The sequence below is a fragment of the Giraffa tippelskirchi genome, chromosome 8 (genome assembly GCF_054371585.1).
Source record: "Giraffa tippelskirchi isolate mGirTip1 chromosome 8, T2T-mGirTip1v1.2.pri, whole genome shotgun sequence".
NCBI classification, from domain to species: domain Eukaryota; kingdom Metazoa; phylum Chordata; class Mammalia; order Artiodactyla; family Giraffidae; genus Giraffa; species Giraffa tippelskirchi.
The window spans coordinates 148,076,276-148,089,009 of NC_137282.1; the positions used below are offsets into that span (position 1 = coordinate 148,076,276).

The window sequence follows — 12,734 nt, forward strand, 5'->3', positions numbered from 1 at the left end:
ATCCCCTGTTAACATACCATATAATGTACTTGGATTCATCTTTATTGCACATTATCTGTCTTCCCCCAGCTAGAATATCAGTTCCATGAGGATGAGTGTCTGCCTGCTTTCTTTACTGATGTAAACTAAACACCTATGAGTTTCTGAGTCAAGGAGGAATTAAGTCAATGATCAATTGGTTAAATGACCAATAGCAAAGTACTGGGCAGGCCTATAGATTTCAAAATTTTGTGGTTTTGATTATCTATTGTAAATAAGCTGTTCTGCAGTTAATGTTACAAGGTTAAGACACATGTCTCTGTTTTTTCTCTTTTTAATTTATTTATTTATTTTAGTTGGAGGCTAATTACTTTACAATATTGTAGTGGTTTTTGTCATGCATTGATATGAATCAGCCATGGATTTACCTGTGTTCCCCATCCTAAACCCCCCTCCCACCTCCCTCTCCATCCCATCTCTCTGGATCATCCCATTGCACCAGCCCTGAGCATTTGTCTCATTCATCGAACCTGGACTGGCGATCTGTTTCACATATGATAATATACATGTTTCAATGCTATTCTCTCATATCATCCCACCCTCACCTTCTCCCACAGAGTCCAAAAACTGTTCTATGCATCTGTGTCTCTTTTTCTGTCTCGCATATAGGGTTATCGTTACCATCTTCCTAAATTCCATATATATGCGTTAGTATACTGTATTGATATTTTTCTTTCTGGCTTTCTTCACTCTGTATAATGGGCTCTAGTTTCATCCACCTCATTAGAACTGATTCAAATGTATTCTTTTTAGTGGCTGAATAATATTCCATTATGTATATGTACCACAGCTTCCTTATCCATTAGTCTGCTAATGGACATCAAGGTTGCTTCCATGTCCTGGCTATGATTAACAGTGTTGCAATGAACATTGGGGTACACGTGTCTCTTTCAATTCTGGTTTCCTCAGTGTGTATGCCCAACAGTGGGATTGCTGGGTCATATGGCAGTCCTATTTCCAGTTTTTTAAGGAATCTCCACACGGTTCTCCATAGTGGCTGTACTAGTTTGGATTCCAACCTACAGTGTAAGCTGCTGCTGCTAAGTCACTTCAGTCGTGTCCGAGTCTGTGCGACCCCATAGACGGCAGCCCACCAGGCTCCCGCATCCCTGGGATTCTCCAGGCAAGAACACTGGAGTGGGTTGCCATTTCCTTCTCCAATGCATGAAAGTGAAAAGTGAAAGTGAAGTTGCTCAGTCGTGTCTGACTCTTAGTGACCCCATGGACCGCAGCCTATCAGGCTCCTCCATCCCTGGGATTCTCCAGGCAAAAGTACTGGAGTGGGTTGCCAGTGCCTTCTCTGTACAGTGTAAGAGGGTTCCCTTTTATCCACACCCTTTGCAGCATTTATTGCTTGTAGACTTTTGGATAGCAGCCTTAAGTAATCTCTTAATGGTATTCTTTGTAATGCCAGCTTCTGCTATTTGTGACTAATTTTAACAGGAGCTTCATTCTCTCAATCATAGGGGTTGGTTTTCTTTTGATTTTCTATTAAATGAAGATAAGAAAAGTTGACAAATTGCCCTCTCACATTTTGACATCTCTACAGAGTTTGTGTTTATTTTTTTAAGAGGAGACCCATTTCAACAGAGCAGGCATTAAAAACCTGTAAATTTCAAAGAAGCTTGCTATGGCATAGATCATTATGACCATCTCAGAGCTGGATGGCATGGATGTGGATTTAGCACCTTTTGGTGATTCGGCACGCCATGATCTTGGTGTACGTGTCAACTTTATGTATATTCTTGTGCAGGCAGTAGAGCGGGTTATAAAATTCAGAATGACGCCTATCTTCATCGCTGGACGTCAGGGATGGGAGTCCCGACCAGTAAATGTAAGCCTCGGAGATCTTCTTGACTGGAAAAATAACCTGAATACCCAAAACATAATGAATTCTTATGCATTTTATTAGTATTTGCTTATCTTTGTCCTTTCTAATTACCATATTAAGATTTGGGGAAGTCATACGAATATAAAACTCTCTAGATATGGATTTTGGAGCAAGCCTATGAGAAAACTATTAGGAATATAAAATGTAGAAACATAACTCAAGTTTAGTCTTAACTTTCTCTTTTCTTCCTTCCCACTCTCATCCTTTGATTTGAGGAGAACAGAGAAAGAAGACAAGTGGAACTTCAACAGCAGATGTCCTGGGATACTTTGAAGAAAATGATGATCTTGGGAATTCTGTTCTCTAGTTCTCTTACTCTTGAAAATATTTCAACCACCTGCGCCCAGGAAAAGGCAAGCTTTTGGTAGAACTGTGTGCAATGCAGGGAAGGTTGCACATGTCAAAAATTGCAGTGAAATTCTGATTCCTTTACAGTAGAATCTAGCAGTATGAATGACTAGGCTCCTGCTTTATGTAGTAGCAGTCTAGAATATAGAAGTTATGAATCTTTTTCTTAGAAAATGATATATTTAAAAACTCCTTATGCATTACAGGGGTCACCTCTTTTATTCATGAACAAAGCAAGAAAGCCTTCTGCCAGATGCTCACCTGGCTGAATTGCCTCTCTATGAATGTTTGAAGTTCATCTACTTTCTTCTCATTATGTTCGGCTATTGATAGGAAAACATCTGAGATTTCTTTACTTCTCTGCAGCTCTTTGACTAGATGATACAGAGGTCTATTCCAGGAGTACAGTAACATGAGTATCCACTTACTAAGGTGTTCATTCTAAGCAACCATAAGAAACAGTCTCATTAAAACAATCATAATTCAGTGGTTCTAGTAACATCTGACCTTTGCTCAGAGCAGCTGACCTAAAAAACTTTTGGTTATTCCTATGTGTATGCAGATTTTTGAAGGTAGTAAAAGTTGCAAAGTATAAAATGTAAGCTATTAGTTCACACTTAGCTGAATTATTAAAAATCTAAGTTATTTTAGGAACTAATTCTTCTGATGCATTCTAATTTATAACATGAAGAATTTTCTTTTTTCCTCTGAAATTCTACCATCGAGTCAGTGAGTTCTTTTACGTTTGTATATTTGCGTGAGAGAAATCTTAGTATTTTATGGCAAGTCAGTATGTGCCTGTAGCCCCTGACCAAGGAAAGAGGGATTCTACCTGTGCCCACATCATTGTCACCCAGTGATTCATTCATATTAATGAATCAGATGAGTCATTCATATTGATTTTTGAGCAGTAATTTCCTTTATGATATTACAACAAGGCACAATAAAGAAGATATGACATTCCTAAACAACCTTTCTTTCCTCAGTTGATCCCAATACCAGCCCCCATGCTGATATCAGAACAGTCTGTTTGGTTGACAAGTGTCCGGGCACAAAATGGCACAGTGTTATCTTTAGTAGCAGCATCAGTGGGATTCACAATAGAGGGTTTTCGCCCCTAGTACACTACTTCTGCCAGAACTGAGTATGAAAATCCTGGGAGCTGAAGATCTTTAATTAATATGCTTGATTTCTTTATAGCCATGAACTGTTTTAGTGGTAAAGAACAGAGAACTGAGTAATATTAACTATAGTAATGCACATAAAGTGCTTAGTAAAATGTATGGTCATGTAGTAACTCTCAATACACTTTAAATTTAACCTTATTGAAAAATCCCTCCTCCTCCTCTTTGACCTTTTTCCTTTACTTGATCATCCTCATTATTAATGAGCTTAACAGAGGAAAAGAATGCTGGTATCATTAAGAAAGTTGTAGAGAGAGAAGATAGTAGTTTAAGGGGGGATACATGTGAAAATATTTTAAATAATGTTAGGACGAAGGATAATGCAGGAAATCAGAAAGGAGAGATTATAATGATGAAAATTTGGAGCTGCCATAAATGATTGAGGCTTGATATGTAAACTTCGTTGTCCTCAGAACAGAGGCAATTGTTGCGGCCCCAAGAAGCAAAGCAATGTTTTATAGGCCATTGTGGGGGAGACTTACAAATTAAGAATAAAAGGTAACAGAGGAGTCATTGAGAATGATGAATGAAGGAGGTGTCAGAGAAGTAGAAGCAGAATCAGGAGAGCCTTGAAAGGCAGACGGGATGGCTCAGGTGGTGCAGTATAGGACTTCCACGTAGGAGTCACTAGTAACAGGGAGTACTCAACATTGGAGTGTGTTTCTTACATATTCATGAATTTTGTAATCTTAAATTTTACACATGGACATTCCCATTCATTTCCTGTTTTCATACAATATAATAGCTGCAATCCTGTATCTAATGCATTGGTTGAACTAAAGTTGTCTGCATGGACAATTTATAGATCTGTTATTTATTTTGCTACTACAGATCTTTAGTCATACCTTGATTTCGCTCATGCTTCATCAACTGCACAATATAATTTCTCTTCAATTTCTTACGGTTCCTCCACCTTTTTCTGCATATAGAGTTGCCATTACCTCTAATAATCCGCAGCCTGGTAACATACATATTGTCTCATCTGATCCAGTGAAAATCAGGTGAAAGACTCACGTTCATCTGTTTGGCTTGTTCTCTTTCTTCAGGAAGATGGAGGGAATTGGTGTGGCAGCTCTCACTGGCATTGATATAGTACTATTTGCCCTGGACATACTGTATATTCTGAAAGTGATCAGGCGATTAGTTAGGGTTGTGGGGCATTCGGTAGATGAACCCATTACCGGAATATCAACATGTTTGATAGACGTGTAATTTTTTAAAGGGAGTGAAGGCATCACAAATTTGAAAGTCATTCTTTTCCTACTTTTTCTCTACATTGTCTCTATAAAAATGATTTTACATCTAACATTTCTAAGTTCAAAGTTTTCCCTTCTCTGTTCTATTATTATCTCTTTTTTAAATTTTTTAGTATTTGAACCAAATATAGTACATATGTACCAATATTTGGTGCTTTCCAGGTGACGGTAGTGATAAAAAAAATTCCTGGCAATGCAGGAGATATAAAAAGACTCAGGTTTGATCCCTAGGTGAGGAGCATCCCTTGCAAGAGGATATAGTAGCATACTCTAGTATTCTTGCCTGGCAAATCTTATGGACAGAGGAGCCTGTTGGGCTATAGTCAGTAGGGTTGCGAAGACTTGGACACAAATGAATTGACTTAGAGTGCATGCATGCACCTATATTTAACCATTTCATCTCTTGCTTACTGTGCGTTAGAGCCAATATATTCCCTTATAAGGAGTTACACAGTTATGACTCTGACTTATCTCTGAATCCACACACCAAAAGGCTTAGTATTCATCCCAGGTACAGAATACAATGTTGTTTATGGCAACAAAATGGTACATCAGAAAAACATTGCATAAAATTATAGGAAATACTAAGCAATGGACCAAGAACAGTAAGAGTAGAAAAATCAAGCTAACAGATTGATAGAGAAAAACTAATCTTTAACAAAAATTATGAACATTTAAAGATATTACTTGGAAGAGTTGGAAAAAAATGGACAGGCAAAAACGGAGGATGAAAGAAAAGCTAGTGAGTAAAAAGAACCCCGTGAATTTAATAGAAACCTTTAGCACCGCTTTTTATTAGTTGTCTGCTCTACTGTGTGCTCCTTGATTGACCTAAAAGGGTTAACCTACAACTTTCAAATACCTTCATCAGAAAGAGAATAATTGTTTCCAATTGTAAACTCCCCTTCTACTGTAGCTCTAAACCTATTCACTGCAAATCTTAAAACAATAATTTGTATCATTAAAGAAACTACCATTATTTGTCTTTGTGACCGGGATTCAGCTTTGTTTAACATGTTCTATTCACCCAGTTCACTGCCGAGCAGTTCTCATTTACTGGCCGTTTACTCAGAGCCTGGAGAAAAAACCCCAGAGAGACACCGAAGGACCAGAAAATCAACATGCTTCCTTTTCCCCAATCCCACCTAAAAGTGCTTTATGTCAGCTAGTATTATGGACTGAATGTGTGTTCTTCAAATTCATGTGTTAGAGCCCTAACTGCCAAAGAGGTGTTTTGGAAAGGGTTCCAACTTTTTGGAACCCCATGGACTGTAGCCCACCAGACTCTTGTGTCCATGGGATTTCTCAGGCAAGAATACTGGAGTGTCTGTCCATTCCCTTCTCCACAGAATCTTCCAGACCCAGGGGTAGAACCCAGGTCTCTCACATTGCAGGCAGATTCTTTACCATCTGAGTCACCACTGAAGCCCATTAAAGTTAAGTGAGCTCTTAGGGTGGAACACTGATCCGATAGGTTTAGTGTATTCATGAAGCGAAACACCAGAGAATTTTCTCGTTTGCCTCTGTGTTTCTGTGTCTTTTCTTCTCTCTTTCCCACTCTCCACCCTGTGTGAGGACACACGGAGAAGCCAGCCTGGGGAGAAAGAGTTCTTACCAGAACCAAACTGGTAGGAAATATATTTGTTTTTTATTCCACTGAGTCTATTGTATTCGTTTATGGCATTCCTAGCTAACAAATACAAAGTCATTTATTTTGGAAATTTAAAAAAGAAAATGAATGAAAGGAAATTGAAATGCTTATTGCACTTCTTAGGAGTCACTGAGATGTCACAAAACTGATCCTTTCTTCCATTTCCACATCTTATGAGCTGACGGCTCCTGTGACCTGCAGAGTGTGTTATTTGAAGTTTGTCTGTTGCAGCCTTTTTGTTTAAAGAATAGTATAGCCCAGTCACTTACGGGAAGGTTCCTTCTGGAGCCTGGCAGGCTACAGGCCATGGGGTTGCAAGTGTCAGACACAACATAGCAACTAAATTGCCACCACCACAGTACTTACAAACTCATGGAACATTATCAAGTAAAGGTTATACATGTTGTTCGACAGATTGGAGGCATCCATAAACAGGGCTGTAAGGGATTTCAGGGGGATGTCAAACACGTCAGGACAGCAGGACGGGCATAAGTTGCCTTGGCACAAGAGCAGGTTTGACATGAGCAGCAGCAAGAGCAGGCAGGACCCTGCTTAAATAAAAACATGAGCCATTCTGAGAAGATCTAGTCACCTGAGGTTATCAAATCCACCCTGTGGAGGGAAGCCTTCTCTTTCCCTGTTGTTCTGAGCAGGAGTTGGTGCTGTAATAGCTGGGGTGGGGAAGAAGGAGCACCTTCTGTGTAAATTGAGATGGATGATGATATTTGCACAGATAGATAGCTGGAGAAGTAGGTTACTCCCTGCATTTTTGTATTGCTCCCAGAAGAACTTCTGTGCTCGGCAAACATTTGAAACTTAATTCTGAGCCAGAGTGTTTAGGCCATTCTTTTAAGACAGTTTCATGTTGGGACACTGCAGACTCTGAGCAGTGAGGCCCTCTAGGAGTTTGTAATTTTTTCACTCTACATTGACTAATGCTTGAATTTTAGACACTGAAATGACAAGAAGTGTACAGTTGACCTGTGTGGTTTACCATCATGCTGGGGTAAGGGTAAACACATGACTGACTGATTGCACCTATTGAGAACAAAGAGAATACTAAGAGAAAAAGGATACTGTACCTTGGATCTGCTAACTCACCTTAGTAACCCCATGCATGTCTTTGACACTTTCCCAAAAGCTTTAAAACATCTTAAAATTTGTGTGTCATAGTAACCCTGTGAGATAGCCTTAATCTTCACTATGAATGTCACGTTCTGTTAATGAAGATGGAATGACTTTGAGAAGGTAAGTAATTTTCCCCAGGTCCCATTATTAGCAGATGGAGGTGACTGGGTACCATCTGTTCACTTCCTGATGTCACATCACACATGTCTGTGGGCTCTCGGTCTGCATGTGTGTAACCAGGACCACATCAGGACCTATGATGATTCTACTTGAAGAGAAAAATATTTTCTCTTTGACTGCAAAACCGCAGTGACCCTAGAACATTGGTTTTATCCACTTGTTCTGCTCTGTCTATAAAACACTCACGGTTTAAGTTTTACAACTATCCGTGTGGGGGCCTGGTTCTCCAGGCTAGCCTTTCTTCTAGGCACCTGGACAACTCTTCTACTTTTATGTATCTTTAATCCACTTTGCCAACAAATGTCCATCTAGTCAAGGCTATGGTTTTTCCAGTAGTCATGTATGGATGTTGGAGTTGGATAGTGAAGAAAGCTGAGTGCTGAAGAATTGATGCTTTTGAACTGTGGTGTTGGAGAAGACTCTTGAGAGTCCCTTGGACTGCAAGGAGATCCAACCAGTCCATCCTAAAGGAGATCAGTCCTGGGTGTTCATTGGAAGGACTGATGTTGAAGCTGAAACTCCAATATTTTGGCCACCTCATGCGAAGAGTTAACTCATTGGAAAAGACCTTAATGCTGGGAAGGATTGGGGTCAGGAGGAGAAGGGGACGACAGAGGCTGAGATGGCTGGATGGCATCACTGACTCGATTGACATGGGTTTGGGTAGACTCCAGGAGTTGGTGATGGACAGGGAGGCCTGGCGTGCTGCGATTCATGGAGTCGCAAAGAGTCGGACACGACTGAGAGACTGAACTGAATTGAACTGAATCTTCTCATTACTTTTGTTTCTTCGAAAAAATAGCAAATAAATCTCCACATGGTACTACCTGATCAGCACCCAAGACAACGTCATTGGCTCGGCAAATAAGGCCTGCCCTTTCCTGACTTTGACTTTTTAGGGAAAAAATTTATCTGTCTGGTTGGGAGTACATCCTGACAACTCATGGGGCTTAGTTTTTGAACCATTTCCAAACATCTCCTCTTTGACAGTAGAAATAAACCTTCAAGCTTCCAGGATGTATTATAATATTTCATAAATTATTTCTGGCCCTACCTTTGGCCAACAGAAGCATAAAATCATAGACTGTTGCAAGCGTGATTTTAATATTACTTTTTCTGTCCATCCTTTGTAGTAAGCATATTTAAGACTGAAGTGAGCAAGAATTGAGTTTGGACAAAAGAACTGATGATGTAGAGATTTTATTCTCCTGAATGAGATCTGAACATGATTCTTTTTCCAATTTACCAGAAGAGTGGTAATTTAATTAAGGATAAGATATCAGCCTTTACTAGGTTTTCTCTGCTCTTAGTTAGTTTTAAGGGGCCTGGTATCTAAGAATAAAAAGGTTGTTTAAAATTAGGTGATGAAAATAAAAAACGTGGTTTGCAAAAAGAAGACATATAAGTTGGAGAAACTTGGGACTATCTCTGTCATCAAATAAAGACCTTATTGTGACAGACAAGGAGAATAATAGCTTGTGTAACATAGACATATTTGTGTGCATATATTTCTGTGCATGTATATATGTGTTATGCATAAATACACGCTTAATTCCTACACGGAACTTTGGACCTTATAAAATTTGATTTTATAAGAGACAGTAAATATAGCAGAATACCCTAATTCCTAATGTAATTAGGAATTATTGGTAGTTGACTAACTATATGATTTTTTTTCTGTTAAAATGTTATTCAAGTGTTTACTTTGGTAGTACATATATTTAAAAATTGGAATTGGAATAATACTGAGAAGATTAGCATGGCTCCTGCCCAAGGATGACACACAAATTTGTGAAGCCTTCCACATTTTTCTGTAACAACTTTGAAGGGTGGGATGGGAAGGAAGACGGGAAGGAGGTTCAAGAGCAAGGGGACATAGGTATAACTATGGCTGATTCACGTTGATGTTTGGCCGAAAGCAGTACAGGATTGTAAACCAATTACTCTTCAATTAAACATCAATAAATTTAATTATGAAAACTGTTATTGGGGATCATGTAAGAGGTTCAGATATCCATTGTATGACTAGAGAGTATCTGTCTGGAAACTGATTGTGTCACTTATCATTGGTTAGTGATTCATTAACTGCATACTTGAATGAGAAAAATAAACTAACAGACACTGTTGTCTGTGATTCTGTGTTCTAAACAGGCTATAATCCTTGTCTGTGTTCGCCTTTAGGTTGTATAGTGCCCAAATTTTGCAACTGAGGCTGTTCCCAGAAGCACACAGTCAAGAGTCCTGCCCAGGGTTTTTGATCCTGACGCTGAAGGCTTCTGTTCGCTGGTCCACTAAGTCCAAAATTTGCTCTCCTGAGCATTCTCTGGTTCTATCATGTGCACAAGTCTTTATATTTTGGTTTTCTATTGATTCTCTTATTCTTTTGATCAGACTACCACATCTCTTTATGATTTATTTTTCAGACGTTTTTGTGCTTTGATTTTTCTGATGCTCATTAGTGTATTGGCTTCCATGTCTACCTCTCTGAGTAGTTTTCAGTATCTACATAAACCCTACACTATTCTCTTACTGTCTGGATTTTGGCATTTAGCATCAGCATATTTTTATGAACTTCATTTTCCTTCAGGTGCACTTTCTGTTACACAGCTTAAGCTGGTTGGCTCACATCTGGCTTGTTCGTGTTGTCTCCAAAAAATTAGAGAACTCTACTTTCTTTCTAGGCACTACAGCCCCTTGTTTTGACACCATTGCTAATTTCCTGTGACTTCACTTCCTGCTTCATAACCTTTGTTATGACAAGATGCTCAGCATCACTAATAATCAAAGGAAATGCAGATCAAAAGGACAAGAGATATCACCTCATACCTGTTTGAATGGCTAGTACCAAAAATGTAAGAAATGACAAATGTTATTGAGGATGTGGAGGAAAAGGTTGCTTATGCACTGTTGGTAGGGATGTATACCAGTGCAACTCCCATGGAAAAATACTGTGGCTGTTCCTCAAGAAATTAAAAGAGAAAGGTTATGTGATCCATTATCCCACTTCTGGATGTATAGTCAAAGGAAATGAAATTATTGTCTCAAAGAGAGACCTGTATTCCCATGTTGATTGCAGCATTATTCACAGTAGCCTTCGGATAGGAACAACCTGCATTTCTTTCAACAGGTGAATGGATTAAAACAATGTGCTGTGACATATATAGGTAAATATTATTTGGCCATTAGAAAAAGAAAGAAATCCTTCCATTTGTGGTACCATGGATGAAACTGGAGGACATTATGCTAAGTAAACTAAGTCAGAGAAAGACAAATACCTTATGATCTCAATTATAAGGAATCTCAAAAAAAAAAAAAAAAAAAAGCTGGAAGTCAGAGAAGAAAATTCATTGCCAAAGATTGGAGGGTAGGACAAATAGGGAGAGAATTTTAAAGGTTACACGTTTTCATGTATAAAATATTAAAGAAAGTCTGAGGATCTAATATTTGAGCTTCATGATCTAATCATGAATTTGAGCAAGCTCTGGGAGTTGGGGATGGACAAGGAAGCCTGGCGTGCTGCAGTCCGTGGGGTCACAAAGAGTCGGACAATACAGAATGACTGACTGAACTGAAGAGAGTGGAACTTACCTGTGTTCTCCTCAAAAAGCAAAAGTTAAACATGGGTGGTGATGGCAATGTTACTTAATAGAAAGGGAAACTCGTTTGTAATACATGCACAAATGGGGTGGACAAGATGACGGACGGGTAGGTGGAAGTGGGGTACACTTCTCTCCACCGATGCATCAAGAACGTCTAAAGATGTAGCAGTTCTCACAGAGGACCAGGTGAATACTGGCAGGACTCCCTGACTACTGAGAAGGAATATCCGGATCCATACAGAACTGGTAGGACAAAGGAAAGAAGGGACAAGGAGGAAGGGGAAAGAAGGAGGAGAGCCAGTGGGACCAGCCTGCACCTGGGGGTGAGGGAGCTGAAGCGCAGGGGACAGATTCCCGGTCCATGGCCGTCCACCGGGACGGGGAGAGTCATTTGAAGCTGTTGGGGAGTGACCTAACTGATCTGTGACAATCCGAGCGGAGTGAGAACCACATAGACAACCCATGCTGCAGCCTTTCATACCTCGGACAAGGTTGTAAGTCCACTGGTGTCCAAGGAAGCTGGAAGCTGGAGCCATGGGGATTGCGGAATGATCCCAGGGTGAGGACTCCTGTTGACTGTGGGGAGTCACCCGAAATGGGATGGAGGAAATCTGCTGCATGGAATGCTTCTTAAGGAAAGCCACGAGGCCAGAAACATAGAGTTCGACTTCCTGTGGAGTAGAGCTATTTCTTTCTTCATGCTGGTACCTGTAGGTTAAGCAATAGAGAAAGACTTCAGTGAGGGTGGTCCTTGAGTGCCTATGCACTAAGCAATGGAAAATTTTGAATGTCTCTATATCTTACCCTACCCTATTCTCTGTCTAAATTTTGGTTGTTAGCATTGTAATATTTTCATGAACTTAAATTTCTTCTGGTAGTGTTTCTGGTTTACAGATTAAGCTAATTCCTCACATCTGGCTCCTTCTTGATGTTTCAAGAAACTTTGAGAACCTTCTATCCTCTCAAGGCAATACTGCCCTTGACTTTACTACCATTGCTGACTACCACTGCATACTTTCACTTCTTGCCCAATATATTGTCTGTCTCTATTCACTATAACTTTAGTAGTATGTGTCCCTATGTTGGTATTAATATTTATAGTAAATTATTAACCTGATGCAGTAGAGAATCAAAAGGACTACAGGTACAACAGTAGTAATAAATTAACCCCAAATTATAATCCATTAACGCCCCCATTTAAACTCATTTTCTATCTATATATTATTGAGGTCTCCCATCCAAGTACTAACCAGGCCCGACCCCGCTTAGCTTCCGAGATCAGATGCGATAGGGAGCTTTTAGGGTGGTATGGTCGTAGACTATTGAGGTCTCTTAACTCATTTTCCTTGCTAGGTGGCTCAATTTTGAAATGAAATATAGAAAACGATGGAGTGGTAAACTCTGGAAATTCCCTTCCTTTTGATATGCCTCATTAGTAAGTATGCAAATATTGGTGTG

The 12,734-nt window shown here is 39.6% G+C and overlaps 1 protein-coding gene and 1 non-coding gene across 2 annotated transcripts; one reads left to right on the forward strand and one right to left on the reverse strand.

Annotated features, from left to right (window-relative positions):
• Positions 1-1,720: 1,720 nt before the first annotated feature.
• On the reverse strand, positions 1,721-11,812 carry LOC145516636 (placental prolactin-related protein 3-like). Its single transcript, XM_081518011.1, is given in 5 exon segments — positions 1,721-1,909; positions 2,540-2,719; positions 4,477-4,584; positions 6,736-6,917; positions 11,758-11,812. Coding segments are annotated over 5 exon segments (714 nt in total).
• Positions 9,387-9,488, forward strand: LOC145519258 (U6 spliceosomal RNA). The gene has a single exon (XR_014063674.1). It is a non-coding gene; the product is annotated as a U6 spliceosomal RNA (small nuclear RNA).
• Positions 11,813-12,734: the final 922 nt, after the last annotated feature.